At 39.8% G+C, this 18,953-nt stretch overlaps 2 protein-coding genes across 3 annotated transcripts in view; both read left to right on the forward strand.

The window, feature by feature from the left end:
* LOC138016210 (cuticle collagen 1-like) overlaps positions 1–11,077 on the forward strand; it is a 12,019-nt gene extending 942 nt beyond the window's left edge. The window contains exons 2-7 of the mRNA XM_068863381.1: positions 912–1,202; positions 4,309–4,387; positions 5,159–5,229; positions 6,349–6,670; positions 9,180–9,250; positions 10,839–11,077. Of these exons, the coding sequence (XP_068719482.1) occupies positions 912–1,202; positions 4,309–4,387; positions 5,159–5,229; positions 6,349–6,670; positions 9,180–9,250; positions 10,839–11,002 (998 nt within the window). The 3' untranslated portion in view covers positions 11,003–11,077. The remainder of the gene's footprint in view (positions 1–911; positions 1,203–4,308; positions 4,388–5,158; positions 5,230–6,348; positions 6,671–9,179; positions 9,251–10,838) is intronic.
* Positions 11,078–12,283: 1,206 nt separating this feature from the next.
* Positions 12,284–18,865, forward strand: LOC138047526 (uncharacterized). 2 transcript variants are annotated; one of them, XM_068894417.1, is made up of 7 exons: positions 12,284–12,609; positions 12,839–12,924; positions 14,557–14,625; positions 15,587–15,646; positions 16,664–16,693; positions 17,004–17,021; positions 18,135–18,865. In XM_068894417.1, the coding sequence occupies exons 2-7, from the start codon at positions 12,843–12,845 to the stop codon at positions 18,686–18,688; spliced, it is 813 nt and encodes a 270-aa protein (XP_068750518.1). In that variant the 5' UTR covers positions 12,284–12,609; positions 12,839–12,842; the 3' UTR covers positions 18,689–18,865. The 2 variants fall into 2 exon arrangements, with proteins under 2 accessions (XP_068750518.1, XP_068750526.1); XM_068894425.1 differs by having other exon boundaries at positions 14,557–14,583.
* Positions 18,866–18,953: the final 88 nt, after the last annotated feature.

Consider the following 18,953-nt stretch of genomic DNA (forward strand, 5'->3'; position numbering starts at 1 on the left):
AAGCTAGTGAGCCTCTGACGTCACTTTTCCCTGGATCCAACCGTCTGAGGTCCAATCGGTCAGTTTTGAACGTGAGTAATGGCGGACCGTGAAATCCAAAACTTACACTCAAAGTAAACGGCCTTTGGATAAAAATCAGAGCTCAAAATTTCGCCAGTCAGGTGTTAAGCAAACAAACTTTCAAAATCTGAAGGAAAAAAGGAAGTGTTTTTTTTTATCACAGGGGCACTTTAATGGAACTCAACTTCATTTTTAATATATTTTCAAAAAGGGTACCAATAAAAAGTAGGAATATGAATCGACACCATCTACTCATGTGATCACCCGCCATATTGGATTTCAAAACCGAGTAAAAAAGAGTTTGCACAAAAAATTAATTAATTAATAAAAGACAAAGGTTTCCTTCAACACCATTACCCCGCGGACGTCAAAGTGAACACACTGTCCACCAAGGCAATAAAGGAATACACGCTCCGAGATACTTTGATCGAGGCACAAATTAACCACTTATAAATACACAAGCACCAATTTCTTTCGGTCATTTGGTACAGTGGCCAAAAAGCTCAATGGCTAGTATACACGTCTGGTGCAAATACCTTGACAGTTAGAGCCCAAAAAATAATTGTGGAGAGAAATGTCGTTTTTTCTTCCCCTTTGCCAGGGTCAAACGTTTCCCATTTAGTTTCTCAACAGACCAGGCCCAAAACATGCACAAACAAAAGAAATAACAAGTTTTTCAAAATTTCACACCACCTTGAGTTCAAGAAAGTACTTTATAATACCAATGTATAACATATTAGCTCACGAAGACCACTATCACCAACTAAATCCTTTTTTTTTTTTGTTCAGATAAATTCTTATCTCATTCCTGAAGCGAGAGCTGTATTTTTTTCCTTTGTTGTGTTGTTCAGTCAACAGAGTCTTAAGAAACAGTCCTCTACCCTGCCCAAAGTCCTGCTGTCAGAAATGCTGCAAAAACGTCTGCAAAAAGGGTTGCATTTTTTCTTGCTGTGCCAACCGTAATATCGGTCCGTATCCAGATCCACCTCCGCCACCTCCTCCGTTCCCTCCCCCGACGGCAAAGGTTATCCCAGGACCACCAGGAGCTGATGGTTTGTGCGGATTACCAGGGCTTCAAGGACCCGCCGGATGTCCGGGATGTGCTGGACCTCCTGGACCACCCGGACCCCCCGGTCCTCCAGGTCGCCGATGATTCCTTCCAATCAGAGACCCAAACCCGAGTTGTTGAGTTATCGCTCATCATATTCTTGATCATGATGCACACTCAACGGACCCGACCTTAACCTTAAAAAAGTGGTAATCAGTTCCAATCAATGGCTCGACCCAAGACCTGAATATTCAAAGATTACAACTGAAAAGTTAATGAAATGAAAAACTCGTGTTGCACACTTATCTTGTGTTCAGTTTAGTCCAGTTTCTTTCTTTCCAATTTTTTTTGGAAGTGGGGACTCACTCTGATACGACAATACGTGGTTTTCACGTTTTCACGTCATCGCCGCCATGTTGGTGGACGAAAACAAAAGATCTCTCATTAGCTCCTTTTGTTTGTCCAGCAACAATTGCACATTACATCATTGTTATCTGTGTCTCTAGAGATTGGTTGCAAAGCATCTATTGTTGCCTTTTGAAATCACAGAATACCTAAATACAGGATATTACCTCGCTTTGTAGATTGCGAGGGTTCACCTTTTTAATTTAGAGCAGAACAAATATTTTATCTTATCTATTTATTCTTGGGCTGTTTCAATTTAGTCAAATCTTCGATTTGTAAACTGCCTAAGTCAATCGAAATGACCAAGCAAAAATCCGAAATAAATGTAACCTTTTTTGCACAATGTGTAATTAGAGTTCATTCAAAGAAATCATACCCACTTTTTTTCCGTATTCCTACTTGATCCGAGTTGCAAGAAGTGTAGAATGAGCCAGAACACACAAGACTTAAAACGAAAAGGTCACTCTTAAATACGACACTTCCATAACTTTATAACGGTTTTCACTAATTCTTCTTTGTCATTTTGATATCAAAAAGTATTTTCCCCAACACTCAAGTAAGCCTTGTGCTGATCTACGAACACAGCCAATAATGAAGAAATTTTTCTTTGGGTGCTTTGGTCAGGTGAAAGTGTGTCCAGTTACCATTACCTTTTTCCCTCCCACTCCTCCATGCAGACCAACCGTGGGTCAAGTATACAAAGCGGGGGGGGGGGGGGGGGCAAGGGCTTGAGGAAAGTCGAAAGGATTAACTTTTCATCACTTGAATTTTCGCAAACCTTTAATCCTCCCTTGAAGTATTAGAATTGCAGTATCACCCAGACTAGACTTCCGTATCATTCATTCAGCACTCCAATTATTGGGCTACCTATGCCAAAAAAGCTATTAGTAATATACGTTTTCCAAAATATAATCCCCCTTTGGAAACGCTGCAAATGCACATAATAAATACCCTTATTACGTACTTAACAGATTATCGCGTTTCTGATTGGTCAATGACGAATGCATAAACAGGTTATAGAGCGCAATAAGGAAATTGCTATGAAAACACAGCAAAGGAGTTATCTTGTTGAATATACTATAACTAAGAATCGAAGGAAAATGCTCGTGCATTTCGAGATTTATGTTCTCTCGTGATGTCTTGACACACTACACTAGGGCTTGAACAATTGAGTAGAATGCAAAAGAGCTTTAGGTCGCTAACAGGGTTTTTTTTTTTCTTGTCCCGAATACTATTTCCACGATGTGGAATGTAAGGATAACAATTACTGTATACTTCACGATCAACTGAATAATCTGCATGCAAAGGGTGAAAAGTATATTTTGATCACCTAAAATCATCTCTAAGTTTACTAGGGCCACGTGAAGATTTGTAATGAATTTTAATCTGAAGATTTCGCTGTATTGATACACAGAAAATTATCTTCAAACGCGCTCTAATGGTACCAAGGGCCAAGTATTGCAGGATTTGTGAGATAAGATAGACTCCCGAAGACTAGTGATTAAGGGCGGTACCTACTAATTAAAGAAATTTTTGCCCCGGTCTGTGATTATGCAAGAAATGTAGATCTTAACCAGTATTATTGAAATCCAAAAAGAAAATTGGGGGTAACCACGCATTTTTCAAAGATAATTCATGAATAATTTGTAATTTCAAGAGAAAATGAGGGGACAGAGAGGGAGGCTCCCGGTCCAGCCCTTGGGATATGTCATGTCCACGAAAGTTATTTTTAGACGAGCGGAAGTCTTCCGAGACGTCCGCATGCAGGCTAACCTCGGTCCGATGTTTGAAAGAAAATAAATATTCATCAGCCTTCCACGTGCGCCTTCATTTTCTCTTTTCACTAAGAACCTGAGAGCGAGGCAAGACTACATGCGGACGTCTCGGAAGACAGACTTCCGCTAGAACAAAGACTTCCGCTCGTCTAAAAATAACTTTCGTGGACATAACATATCCCGGCCAACGCCCTGAGCCTCCCTCTCTGTCCCCTCATTTTCTCTTGGTAATTTGTAATCAGCTTTAATAATACAAAGCCATGTATGGCGTTCTTTCTCAAATTGAAGTTTAATTATCTTTCAAAAATGCATGGTTATCCCCAATTTCTTTTTGGATACTAAGAGTACTTACTAAGATCTCCGGATAGTTTTAAACCGCGCAAAAATATCCCTGTACTAGTAAGAATCACCGATAGGAAACCCGAGTATCTCGAGATACGCAGAACGTATGCGCAATAACAATAGTAGTCACTGTCCTTAAACAGGTTGGGATAAGGAAGTTCTCTTTTCTCCCATGAAATAGTTAACCGGAATGACAGACGTCCACTATGGGCTCTCAAGTGTCGTGACAATTTTAGTCTATAAGTCGGCTATACGTTTTAGGAAATTTCTATAGGTATTTCAAAACTTGAGAACAAACGAATTTGCTTTGAAGTTACCCAATTTTATTGCAACTGATAATAAAAACCCCAAAACAACCCCAAAAAAACCCTGAAGCAGTAATGTTTGCGAAACGGGTCAATGTTTACCGTCTTTACTCCTAGTGAATAACCTATTTCTGTGTAACCGCAAACCAGAGCAAATTTCCACAAGGCAGGGAATGTTCGGGAGGAGAGACATGTAATACCCTAACTGTGGTGTCATAATTATTGTCATGGTCTTCCGAACATGGGTCACGTGACGTAGTAGAAAGGGGCGGAAAGCAATGTAGGAGGCTTATTGCGCTTTTTGTTAAGTCTGTACGTAAAGTATGTGAAATGGTCAGCTTTGCGTTGTATTTCCTACCTCGCTTTTCAATAGCACCTGTTACATTCTGCCGACCTCTAATTGATAAAAAGGTTGTTTATGATATCAAAGTGCGAGACCTGCTTACAAAAAAGTAAATTAACCACGTAACTACCCAAAAATTGCAATACTTCGTTGTCAACTGATTAGACGTATCAGAGAAGAATCTGTGACGAAGGTTGCAGTGCCGCTAGGTAAGAAATAACGCTATGAGAGACACAAAGATCATAAATCCTTGGAAGATTTTACTTCGCTAAGAGGTTCACGTTGACTTCGGATAAAAAAAAATTGAAAAGAAAACGGACAGGGATTTTTACACTGGGATCCAAAACACAAAACAATGTTTTCGTTTCATTGTAAAATCTCACGTTACAGGAGGGTATTCAATTTTGAACCTAAAGAAAGCTGCCTTGCGGTTTCAAATGGCCTGTTCAATACCAAACCTTATTCCGGCCTTTTGGGTCAGATCGCTTAGTCTATTTATCGAGGAACATCGAATAAAACGTCATAAGTCAAGTCAACAATGTTTGATAAGAATCAAACTAGTAACAAACATTATATTACCAATTCGTCCGTATGCAAGGGTAACATGGGCCAAAGAACGGGAATATATCCTGGTTTTATAACTTCGACTCTCAAGAAAGTTTTCCTTAAACTTAACAACATTACAAACGGAGCATAGTAAATCAGTGAAGTCCTCAGCATGGGTCAAAACCCCGGATGATGACCTAAATTGTGTTTTATTCTGCGTTCCAACAATATCTTCACACAGCTGACAAATGGGAGAACGCGTTTCGTGGTCATAACACATTACTTTGAACGCATATCAGTTTCAAGTCAAGCTTGTGCTTTGTTTTGCCCTCAGAAAAAACATGGATATTCGACTGGCTGTTTTATTCTCATTGGGCTTGGCCTACACTGCTTCGGCAATGCACAGTAAGTATAGGGTTGTGATTTATTGCTTTAATAATTGCGTACAGAGGCCAAGGCTTTTAAAAAGCAAGGACTATGGCTAAGTGCCCAGTGACCTGGCCTTTTATAGAAAGCAGGCAAACAATTTAAGGAACAGAATTGCGGCAGGAGCCATTTCTGATTAGCTAGGAGGGCCTGTTTTCGCGGGAAAATCAATAAAAAAAAGAACTCATTAAAAAGGCTGTTTTAAAAAATACAATGAAATTGCACGCTCCTGGTGATAGGCTCCCGATTGCAGAAAGCTTTATGAAACACATCAGAACAGCTGTGACGGCTCAATATCAAGCAGGGTCGTCACAAAACATCCAGCCAAATGTCCGGCATGATGAAGAGTGTGATTACGGAAACATAGTCTTTGGGTGCTCATTTATACTGACGGTATTTCATTTCACCCAATGTTTGACGGGGTTTCACTTGCAGTTTAAATTGAAGATTGTTCTTGTTGTTGCTTTATAGGCAAATGCACAGAGACATCACAAGGCTTCTTGTGAGTTATATTAGTACTGGAAACCGTCGACAGTACTGCTCGAAAAGAGCCCCCAATTTTTTTACATTTGCGTTTCCAATGATGGCTTATGCTTTATGTTTATTTCCAGTTTGATCAAAGTAAGCACGTTGTCATTGCCTACTTTTCACATTCCATTCAAGGCCAAAATACTAACTAGAAAGCCAATAGAATACATGTTATGTGATATACCAGTATCGAGACCATTTCATCATTCGGTTTTTTTTTTCCTGACGACCGGTTTACTTAATTTCCTACTTTATCAAATCCTGTAATACACCTTTTTACCTCCCCCCACCCCCCACCACAAATTGTTTTCGATTTCTCTTGGGACATCTTCATGTCCCAGGAGAAATTGCAAACAATAAGTATGGAACATTCAAAGTTAGGGGGGGGGAAGGGGTAAACAAGATATATTATATGGGATTTGAGAAAATAGTGATTAACAAACCTGATACTACAATAATGGCTCGAACATGTCGTGACCATGTTTAACAATATAAGGTTAATTAAAAAATGTAAAAAAAAACCTCGCCCATAAAGCAGACGAACAAATGTCTCTCTCTTTTTCTTCCCAGCAAAACGAGACGCCTTTCCATGTGGAGCTAGCTGCATTGCGGACTGTGCCCCTGTTTGCTCAGCAACTTGCTGTGGCAGTCCTCCACCTGCTCCCCCAGATCCACCATTCCCTGCTGTTTCGCCCCTCCCACTCCCCGCTCCTTCACCTATCTATGGAATAGCTGGTCATCCCGGAAGAATGGGACCACCAGGAGTAGCTGGCGGTCAGGGACCCCCAGGGTCTGCCGGAGCCCCAGGACCCCCGGGACCTCCAGGACCACCAGGACCTCCCGCACCACCCGGCCCTCCATCTCCGTGCTGCGCAGTTGCTCCTCCGGGAAAGTAAATTGAATCCAAACAATTTTACCTCATTGTTGAGCTAGGGTTGCCTTAGTTTGACCAGGTGCATCCTGCATCCCTTTTGTTTTTAGTCGCTGTAGAAAGGCCACACGCTGAATACGAAATGAGTTACGATTAACCTATTAACCGTGTCTTTTTTTTTTCTATTTGCTAGAGAACTTTCTCTTTCGTTTTATGAGGGATATCTATGTTGTCTGTTTAATGTTAACTGTTCAAGAGTTTGCTGCTAAATTTTGCATCCATAATTTTTTATGGACTGCGAAATGAAGTAAATAAATATGATTTTTTTTCATCTTCTCTCGAAGCTGAGTTCACGTTTTACTTCGCTTTGTCCATGAGCGTCCCATATGGGACACCACAATGTTATGGGCTGCTACACAGAAATCAAATCGAATAAATTTAGTACACTTAGTCGATACAAAGGAACAAACCCTGAAACTTGGTGCTCCATTTATCACGTTTGGATACACGTTAGCGGCGTGCCAAATTTTTGAGACAGCATTTATTTGATTAAAACCCTATTCACATGGATGATTGTAGAACCGGACATTAAGAGGCGGTAACAATTACGCAAGATTCCAATAAGCCATGATCTTCCCATCCTAACTAGCGTCTTGCACCCTTTTGCCATTATACACCAGCCCAGGCAGAGCAAATCAGTTTTGCAGCGAGAAAGTACATCTATTCATTCCAGATTGCCAAGATGTGGGTCTTTCTGCTGGTACCGGAAAGCATTGTGTTTTTGGTCACTTGGGATTCGTCTTTATTTGGAGTTGTTTTGTTTTCTGTCATTTGTTTCTTTTGTTTTACGTAATTTCTGCTCCGGTACCTGCAGAAGCTGCCTATATTCAAGATTCTTCGAAACATTTCTGGGCCGAGAGTGACCACATGTTATTCGAGCCGGAATATGGCAAGGCTTCAGTGTTGCCGACAAGGCTTCTTGAATAACTTGTTCCATTAATAACAACGCTAATAAAAACATGCACTGCAGAAGCACGACGATGGAAACGTTATTAATTGAGTTGGCAAGGTCGAAGTACATTCTATACGACTGCGTATTGACGCCAGGCTCTGCCGGACCGCAAAGGAATAGCTCGAATTGCCAAACGACGTGCTACTGTTGTGACGCACTTAATTCATATATTATATTTTTATGTATTTTGGATTACTTTGCAGCTTGATATTACTTTAAATTTGGCGTGATTGAATTAAGTTCCACGTTTGAAACCACTTGTGTGCTTTGGTGGTGCCACTGTCGAGTCAATGTTTTGTTTTGTGTTTTTCAGTAAATTTGGTTTTATAATAATAAAGCTAAATCAACCACGGTAATAAATATTATCGACAAGTAAAAGCTCGATATGTCAGCTTATTGATAAGGTATTGATAAAAAACTCGTCTACAAACAGCGTGCTGTCGTTACATAGATGGGATCCTAGTGTGGTTAATTTCCCTTTTAACCACTTCTTTTTATAACCAAATTTCGTGTTTTACTCTCAACGGACGCAGCAACACAGGCTCTTTAAAAACTAACCCCTTCAAATTCGTTTGGGTTTTGCGCGGCAGTAGCACGAGCCTCAGTTAGCTGCATGGTTGGAGAAAACAAGTGAGCATTTAAAGTATCCCAGTAATTTTCGCACCCCTTTGTGCAATATTCCTATGAACGATGTATTATTTATTGGCTGACGGCGAGAAAATAACGCCATATATGAAAAGAAAGTTCCAGAAGTCACACCTTGCATGGATGTCCTCAAATTTTTCACCAGATATTTTATATTTTTTATATTTTACCAGATATTTCATTAAATGAGTTTAAAAACTCATTCAATGATCAGAAGTATCTGGCAAAATAAAATATTTCTCATTATCTTCTGGTTCTGTGGTTACGAGCTATCGACAAAGGTTCTCGGTTTAACATGGGACGAGGTACCCGTTCGAGTAAACTATTCGTCTGCTATGCGCATGCAACTGACGTTCAGGCTTCGCAGAGAAGCCAGACGAAAAACGAATTTTACGAACTATCCAAATATGGCAATATATGACGTGGAGGTTGTCTATAATGTCTGGTAATAAACACACAGCCACCGCGCATGAGTGAAACTAAGCTTTCATGCTTGCCTGGAATGACGTGATCTTAAGTCAAATGCTGTGATAAAGTCATTGGAGTGATATAATCTTTACTTGAAGGTGTAAACAATTTGAAAAAATATAAACACAGTTTGGTCGCGTCACAGGATAAGGGTAAGTTATTTTAATTACGAAATCATAAAATCACGAACATTCAGTGTAGAAAAATGTCGGACACCAAATATCACGCTTAACATTTCAGTACTTTTTGCTACGAAATTTCGTGAAATCAACCGCTACTGTATCAAATCACTACATTGCATCCCAAGAGATTTGGAGTAACAATGGAAGATGGAATGAATGGAAAACGTTAGACTTTACATTCCATCGTATTTTATGACTTTTTGTTATTGTTTTGTTTATTGAGATTCGACATGGCCGTTCACTGGGTGCTTCTTTTCACAATCGCTCTGCTCTGCTCCGCTGATGCATTTCATAGTAAGTAAACAATTCAATCATAAAATCACCGGTATCTTCTCCCCTGAATTTCATTCTAAATCGTCTTCCACGGTTAGGACTGAATCACAGGTCGCTTTTTGATGATAAATTAACTCGCCAAACAGATTGCCTTCCACAAAAAAGCATATTGAATTACAATAGATTAGACGTGATTGAAACAGTGACGATCTTGTTTGGCGTGTTTTATTATTAGTTGCACCTTGAGCTATCCTAGAGAAATAAATTGTTATCGTCTTGTATAGACCCAACACAAAATAAAAGTTTGAAAGTCAAAAGAATGAGTTTAAGTAAATTCCTTTTAAAAATGCGGCACTTGGCTTTAAGCGTTTGAGCCAGCTGTGTAAGGTATCGCACAATCTCTGTAACAATTTCAATACAATGGTACGCGTCCTTCTCTTGACTTTCAGAAAATCAACCAACGGTTTTCTTAGTCTTATTCTGATGTAATGACCTAGTGAGTCACATGATCAATGAAAAGGGTAGGGAGACGAGATCAGTCACTGTGTCGCACTGCGCACAAGGCGTTGAAAATAAAGGATCATGACATTTTCTTATATTTCGTGTTACCGTCGAATGACAAAGGAATAGAAACCATCATTTGTTTAAAAAAGGGACATTAAAAAATAAAGTGTCTTAGCTTTAAAGTTTAGGGAGCAAATTAGCTAAGCGGACTTCCAATGGTCGGAAAAATTAGCAGGACAGGTTAAAAACTGCAAGGGGTGCTACATTCCTGCTCCTTTTACACGGTGTGTCGGTTCTTTAAGATGTTAATTGAAAATCTTCATTGAGTGACGAGTGATATGGGTGAAGTTTTTACAAATTTAGCATTTTGAAAAAGACATGATTTTCGGTGCGAAAGATTATCGTAGTTGAGGGAGCACCTTAGGGCGGAGTTACAAAGAAGCCTTCAAAGTAATCTCACATGTTAAAAGACCAGCGGTTATATTCGTACTTTATCCTCTTAACCCTTTCAGCCCCGATAGTGCCAAATGGCACTTATAGATTTTACTCTGTCTAACGCCAGACGATTTTACTCGTCAATGGGGAACCCCTCTGGGCTTAAAGGGTTAAGCTAACAGCGTAAAAAAACTATGTCCCCGTTTAACCCTTTCAGCCCCGATAGTGCCAAATGGCACTTATAGATTTTACTCTGTCTAACGCCAGACGATTTTACTCGTCAATGGGGAACCCCTCGGGGCTTAAAGGGTTAAGGGATATAAAGCGAACTCGCAATTGGATAGCTTTCAGATGGCTTGGTAGCTGAGTGGAAGAGATGAATGAAGCGTAACAGCATGGTAATGGGTTCTTGTCATGTTCAAGCCTGGTCTTTCCTATTTTGCATTAGTATAACTTCTTTGTTCTCAGTTAAGCCCCTGAGTATTGGCTGGGAATTTAAGCCTGCACCTTTACCTGACACGCGATACTCCTGTGAACTAAGAGCTGAAAGCACCTGTTCTTTGGTTTTTGTATTGCAGTGAATTAAGGCTGAAACTGAAATTTTTACTTAAGTAAGGCCTACCGTGTTCTCGTTTGTGCAAACAAAGTACTTTCGTATGTTCTGTTGCAGTAAAACGACAGGTACCTGGGTTAGAGGGACAAACTGGACCAATGGGACCTCCAGGACCAGCAGGACGACGGGGACCAACCGGAGATCCCGGACCACCCGGAGCTCCTGGAGCTCCTGGACCCCCTGGTCCAACCGCACCCCCTGGTCCGGCTGGAAAGAAATAAGAACACCAGATAAAAAGCTGCTGTTATGATAATTTATATTGTTTACATTGAAATAAATCTCTCAAGTAAATTAGATCGTCTTGAAAGAAATAACATGGAGTGAGCTGCCTTGAATTCTTTTTCCTTGTAACACATCTACGTGCGAGACCTAAATGACGCATGGCTGCCAGAAACAGTCGACCCTAAGAAAATTAGCACCGTGATAATTTCCAAAGGTGTAAAACCCACGCGATTATACGAGGCAAATCGTCCCATATAAATATAAATGACCCAGGCCTGGGTTTAATTTAATATGGCCTTTGATATGCTCCGAGTTTAAAGTCTTTTAAGTAACAAGTTATTCAAGGGGAAAGCATTCTTTTAAGCTTTTTTCCGTGAACATTGCAGACCCCTTGGGGTCTAAGAACATAGTATTTACATCTGGAATTGCCATGGTAATTTCATCTTCCTCTTGGAAGATCGGTTCCACATTAAAAGGAAAGGGTTAGCCTGGGGCAACAGCCATTCTCAATTTCAAAAAAATAGCGAAAGGAACTTATTGGTATTGTTTTGATATTTTGATGAAAGTTTTTTTGAGGTGTTTAAAACCGTTTGGCCATTCGGCAAAACATCAAAAGTGTTTGGCCACATCAATGAATCTAAAAGCAAACTCGCCATGACACGTGCCTTTGGATTTCTTTGAAACATTTGGCCTTCTGAATTACAGTTTATGATAGAAGCAAAAGAAGCTCTGTAACAATTCTGGACTATCATGCACTGTTTGACCACGTTTTAAAGGGGTTAAACTTTAAACAAGCAAAATTAATGCAGTCCGGAAAAGCTCTACAAAACTGCAGTTTGAGCCGAAGTCAAACAAGCTGAGCTCAAAAGTAAAATAGCTCTATCGACTGACCTTGATTTTAGCAGGTGGCGCGTGTCAAAAATGGGCAGGTAAGAAAACGATGGGTTTAAAGATGAAAAAAACAACACAGGAATGAGCATATAACAGTATAATAAAAGGGACTATGACTCAGGGCTAAACGATGCTAATGACCGGCCCTTCGCAATCAATATTAGACTGTCACGAGTGGTCACTTTTTCGCCCATCTATTTAATCCAAAAGGTGAACCTCAAAGTTCATTCGCCTTCAGTCAAAGGAGGTGTGTTTTACTTTGTTCTTGCAATTGACAAGTCTGTCATATCAAATCATTGTTTCAGATTGGGTGTTTGTTTAAGTTTAAGAGCCTGCCTTTTTTTTTTTTCTTTTTTTTTTTTTTTTTTTTTTTTTTTGGCATTCTCCAAGAACATTATATGGATTCCTGTATATCCTGGCATCATTTGCATCTGTAAGGGCGTTTGATTTCTTTGAATCTCAATGCCTTTTCAGTTAGTAAGTTCCTGTTCCGATTTTTGCTCTGTTGGTGGCGTTGCCGTCTATAAAAAATTCAGTGACTGGATGGCGAGGAACAATAGAGTAAACCGGTACCGTGAACGACCGGTTAAGAAACATTTTACTTATTCTTACATGGTGAGTAAATAACGCTCTTCAGTTGCCAGTCCTTCACCCGGCGGTAGAATCAACACCAAAGTGCTTTTCCGCAGACAGAGAAAATCGCTGTCGGGCAAAGGTAAGATCTTTTCTTTTCATCACCTTAAACTTGGAAAAATGTAGATATGAATCTCTCATTCGATTTTCGTCTAAGAATAGATTGCTAAAAAGACCATGTCGACAAAGAGACCTGAACTCTCCAAAATCACGAACCAGAACGTAACCGAACAAAACAATTTTTAAAACAGCTTAGCAATATAAATGCTTCTACCAAAAAAAAAATAATAAACCAAGATGTCTTTTTATAGGAAAATGAAACTCAGATATTTCGTCTTCCTTGCGCTCGTTGCACTTGCAATTTTCACTTTCACCGTGGATGCAAAGTCCCTCAAAGGTAAGTTTTGTTGCTTAAAATATTAATATTAAATTCATCCCACTTTATTTGAGGAGGTTCTAACTCAAACAGGCGCGCTTCAGTGAGTAAAACGTTTTCTCCTAATTCCAAGACTCGTTTTAGAAATTTCCATTGCTGAGTCTTGATGTATAGAGAGCATGTGATCGCGAAGCAGATACAGCTTCATCGCCTATAAGATCGCTATGATTGAAGGGATTCCTTACTGACAACCTTACTGTGTAGCATATAATCGCTCAAGACGGGCTATAAAGAGTGTGAACCTTAGAAAAGTCCTCTTTGTTTCATCAATGAAAAATCAGAAGCTTTCAAGTAGACTTTGAGCTCTCTCGTGACAAGGATAGCAGACTTAAGTTTGTTTTCAATTCAGGTAATTTTAACTATTTACAATCGTGTTCAGTGCTTACTTCTGGTATTAAAATTGGGTTCTTGTAGTTGCTCAATCAATGCGCCTTTTCAATTTTCCTGCTACTGCTAATTGATTGACATTTAAATAAAATTTGACAGAGCAAATATACATGTGCAATCTCCAAGTATTATAGTTCCCTGAGGTGTCAAAGAAAATGATTCATTGGCCTTTGGGTGCATTCCAATTTAACATTCCACAACTCCTACATTAAATAACAGACGTTTTGTACAATTTTGCTTGTATAGATTAATATAGATTTAAGGCGTAACAGTTTTATTTTATACAAATTTGATCATGAGTTTTTTTTTCGTTTGACTTCGGGGTTGCTGTTTTAACAGCAGCTATTTCAACTGTCACGGTTTTGGTTTCCAACTAATAACGTATGAGGTGATCTTTACAGTAACAACTAATACTCTTAACGGTGGTCTGTGCAAAAATATTAAACGAAAATATTACCAAATGACGTCTGTGGGACTACGAAAGCATGATAGTCGTTTTCTTCTATTCGAGCAAAAAGCCTTCCGTAAAAGATTCAACTGAGTGCTTGAATAAATTTGCACAGGGGCCTAATCCATTCCTTTTTCAAATGGTTTAATACCCGCCTGGTATGTTGGCTATGGGTCACGCAAATGAGGCCTAATAAACCAGATAACAATGGTCGTACGAATGCGTGACGTCGTGGTCACACTGGGTTTGGTGTTATGGTGTGTTCACCTTGCCTTTAATAATCTTTCCATGCTCGCGTTAACTTGACAAATAAAAAGCTTAACGCGATATTAATACAGGTAAGGTCCGCCCCTAGCCTCTACTCGGCGAACACGTGCAGTGTCCTAAGCTACGTAGTTGACCTTAACATCTATTACTATTAAATATATTTGGGGTTTTTTTTCCACTAATACTCAATGAAACTCGGCTAAATAATGGTTCATTGGACCAACGGGCGACCTGCTGCTTTTAAACGGGGAACAACTTTCAATAGTGGAATGCGAGTGACTTCATATTTGAGACAAAAACATAACTTCTTACTTTCTGCGCACGTTAGAAAAATTACAGCTATAGTTTTTTTTTTAACTTGTGAAAAAAGCGATATTTCACAGTTTGAAAGCAGGTTATAATTTTGAGGTTAGAGCACCTTAACCCAATTATTAAACCACAGGGAAGCACATTATCGATTTCCTTCATTTTTCCTTTCTTTTCTCTTTCAGCGCACAAGAAATCACACAAGCATCACGGTAAGCTCCTTAAAGCTCTCATTTGTGCGACATTTCAAAAAGGTAAACGAATCATTACCCTCATATCCGTTTCATCTGCGAGTGCCCCTTCATGTGGAGAGAGCCTCCTCTCTTATTTCGAGGTTTGTTCAACTTGTGTGAAAGAAAATCAACCATCAAGCCTCAGAAATAAATGAGACTTTTATGAAAAGAATTACCAGGAAAATGAATATTCTTTCAGAGCAAAGACATGGTGACAATAGCTGTCAAAATCTTGAAAATTGAAATGACGGTCCAAATTGTCTGAAAGGTACTCGCCTGTCATGTGACCTCGTTACGTCATCAACTGGTGGTTGTCAGGGTCTTCCGTGTGGGTCAATTTTTTTTTTCCTGGAAATCTTATTCAGGACTCTTCGACATTTTCAGAGCTATAAAAGTAAGGAAGGCTTTTAATAAGTTTTACTCCCGGAAAGACAAGTTGAAATCTATTTACGACGGGGCTGTGTAGCTACTTTTACAACATATCCGACACGACTTCCACATTCGTTATTTTCACATTCCCCATAATACACTTTGTTTGGCTCCCCAAAATTTTGCATAAACCATTGCTTTCAAATGCTCTTGGGACACTGCATATTCCCAATAGCATTTGAAAACAACGGTTTACATCTAACAAAGTGTGTTATGGGGAATGTTAAAATAGCGAATTCAACAACACTGAGTTATACAAAACTGATAGAAAACGATCAGCAAACTGAGATTAATCCTTCAAAAAAAATCTGAAGAAATAATAGAAAAGTTTAAAAGGTTTTCCGCGAGTACAGCCATCCCCCTGTTAGCGTAACCTTTTGTAAGAATCATGACCTCCGTCACTTGACAGTGCTTTAAAGCGGGGTCCTCCCACAAGAATTAGTGCTCCCGCCATTCAATTTAGTGAATGGTTAACTAATGTACAAGGAGAGGAACGCACGTTTGTAGCATAACTTAGAGGTAGCCGATTTACAGTTTTCTACCTACTCCACAGAAGCTGAAAAGAAGAAAGATGACTCTGACGTTGAATTGAATGACGCCTCGGGTAGCGCTGGTAAGCGGTGTTTCTATGGAAGAAACTCACAACTGATATCTGTGATTGGTTTAGAAAAGCAAGGCTTCCTTTCCCTACGGGTAGTTTGAATGTTCATTTTGTGGTACAGCTGTACTTGCGCTGACAACTTTGGCTCTTTGTTATCTTTTAAAATAGTACCTTATTGAAAAGGGCAAAGTAACGATACTTTGAGCACTTTTCAGAGAAATCGTTTATTCAATCACCAGTCTTAACTACAATTTGGTTATCAAGTAAAAGTAATTGTAACACAGACAAGATAATTCCGAGAAGAAGTGATCTTTTATGTAAGTTGTCAAACACTTTAAGTAGGGTCGAATTTTTTCAACGTTTCCCACATGCCAACCGTTTCAGTAAGAACCCATGAGTAGGAGTCTCCTTTGGCATTACATCCTTGAGTCAACCTTTGCGCTTATCTTTCTATTTCTGGAGCTAATCCTTCAGAAAGAGACTCACACTGCATTTGCATCAATTTACATTAAATTTCCACAATTTGCCTACCGGTACATTGTTTTTGCTATGTTTGTCTTCGTTTGACAAATATTTTATCCTGAAAGTGGTTGCAGAGCCGAAGAACTTGTGGTGTTTTAAAAATACAAAGATGCGCGCAAAGGTTGACTCATAGGGTATGGAAGAGGCAAGCTCCTCCTGGCTTATTGGCTCCTGGTTTCAGTCTTGTCTTGGTTTGTCCATTCGTTCATCTCACTGGCTTGTTACTGATTTTCACTTTATTCTGTTCTTCGGTTTTTGGTGGTTATAGCGATTTTCAATTGCGAGCCATGAAATTCCTAAGGCACACTGGCCTCATTTCGGGACGGAAAAGATCTCGGGTTGTTTCCAAAGTATGAGGCCATTTTTCAAAATACCATTAAACTAGCCGATAATTTAATTTCAAGCCCCAAAATTGTATAAAAAATTAGTGAAACTGTAAATCACCAACGGCAACAATCTTTCGAAAATATCTTTATTTCAACAGCTAAATCATTTTTTTATTTGCAGGAGAATCTGGCAGTGGCGAAGAATCTGGAGGTGAGCTTAATAATAACAATAATAGTAATAATAATGACCATGATACTAGTAATAATAATAATAATAATAATAATGATAATGATAATGATAATAATGATAATCATAATGAAAACAACGACAACAATAATAATAACAATGATGATAATAATAATAATAATAATAATAATAATAATAATATAACAAAAACGATTACAATGCCAATGTTGAAGATGCCAGAGAAGGACATTCAAACGTTGAAAAATTCTTAGCTTTGTAGAAATTTTTATGATATTTGCACCTCTTAACTGTCTTTATTTTGTTTTATTTTCAGCTCCACCAGTAGAGTCAGGTGAAGGTCCACCACCCCTTGTCGTCCCAACCCCAACCCCTGAGCCTCGTATGTGCCCAGCTCCATGCCCCCAGGTCTGTGCACCAGCCTGTATGGAAAACTGTTGTAACACCCCCATACCTCCTTGCATGCCCCCAAACCCTTGCCCACCCCCTATGCCAATGCCTCTACCAATGCCAGCTCCCTGTCCCCCAGTTTGCGCCCCTGTAAACCTTCCATCATGTTGCCTGGCTTCCCCACCCCCTCCACCCCCTCCACCCCCACCACCACCTCCTCCTCCCCCTCCTGCCGTTCCCCCCGAAATGTTATGCGGACAGACATGTGTGGATGGATGCGGACCTCAATGCCCACCTCAATGCTGTAAGCACCACAAGAGAGGAAGCCTCAATACAGAAGGCAAAAGGCACTTAACCCATCATCGCCACTGAAGACGACTTCCTAACTCGAATGTATATAGCATTGAAGATGGCAGTCCATGGGATGCCTAGCAACCAGCGTTCATCTTGAAGATGCTGTCTATTATAAACTGTGAAAAAACATTCGTAAAAGTATTTTTGATAGATCGTTAATTTTTCAATGAAATGTAAGTAAAATTTAGCGCTAATTTAAGTTAAGGGATTGATTAATTTTATAGTGTAATATGAACGAATAAATTTGAAACTGATTGCAAAGTTTACAAACGGTTTGTCGTGGGGCTTCTCTTGGAGTACTTACTTTAAAACACGATCTAGTTAACTTTGAAAGAGATTTACTAGATTCTCAAATCAAATATATAAGGAGGTGCGCTTCATTCTCGAATCAAATACAAAAACTAAGGTCTCACAGAAGTCCACGAGAGAAGAGTTGCAGCAGCCTCGTTAACTATTTTCTCACAAGGCTTCCTATCTTTAACTTGACTTTCAGCTTGCATATTTGACAACAACTGACGGCTTCAAAAAAGAGCTAAAAAAATAGACATTAAAAAAAAAGATTCAACAATGATAGAGAGCGTTAAAGCGCGGAAGCCTTGTTGTGTTTGTAAGCTTCCGTAGTTCGAACTCATATGAAGCCTCTGTGACGTTGTTGTCAGAAATGTATGCTAACCATTCTTCTCTCTTTTCTTTTATCCTATAGAAGCCCCAGAACCAGCCAAACCGCTTCCATTTAAAGTTGTTGGACCTTTCGGAGGGCACCCTCATCCGGGACCTCCTTCTGCAATCAACCCGTGCCCTCAGCCTCGATATTGTGATCCCGCAAGATGCAAAGATCCAGTCGGTTGTGCCCCTTCATGCGCTGATATCTGTTGCGCAGACGTAGTAATCCCACCCCCAACTCCACCGGTAAAGTCCGGGGGAGGACCCTGCTCCGATGCATGTGCACCGAAATATCAAGCTGATTGCTGCATGGGAGCACCACCACCTGTCGGTGGCCTCCCAGGGGCATTCCCCCAAGCCGTACCGCAGCCGGTATATCCCCCGATGGGACCCCAACCAGAATACTCAGCCCCCACCGGCATGTTGCAACCCGAATATGTACCGCAATCTCCACCGGCTATGTGTGATCAGAGTTGCTACGCAACTAACTGTGCCCCACCTTGCCCTGCAAAGTGTTGCATCAGAAAGAAATCTTCCATTCATCATCACCGAAGGACAAGATCGCTAACAACGACATCAACGATGTGTCCCTAATGCTAACGTTACCACAGTCGCGAAAACACTTTAATAGACGCTTTCCACAATTCAAGTGCCCTGAGTTATGCTTTTGTGGTGTGGAGTAAATCCTACGACATATTTCTTTGACAACTGGTGAATTAATATGTAGGACCACTGGTAACATCATTAAAAGATAAATGAATTTTTTTCTCAGTTGTCGCAGTTTTAGCAAATGCGTAATGTAATGTGTAATGTAATGTAAAATCTTTATTTAAACGCGGTAAAGTCATCAGGAGTATAA

This window comes from Montipora capricornis, chromosome 1 (assembly GCF_036669925.1).
Source record: "Montipora capricornis isolate CH-2021 chromosome 1, ASM3666992v2, whole genome shotgun sequence".
Lineage (NCBI taxonomy): Eukaryota > Metazoa > Cnidaria > Anthozoa > Scleractinia > Acroporidae > Montipora > Montipora capricornis.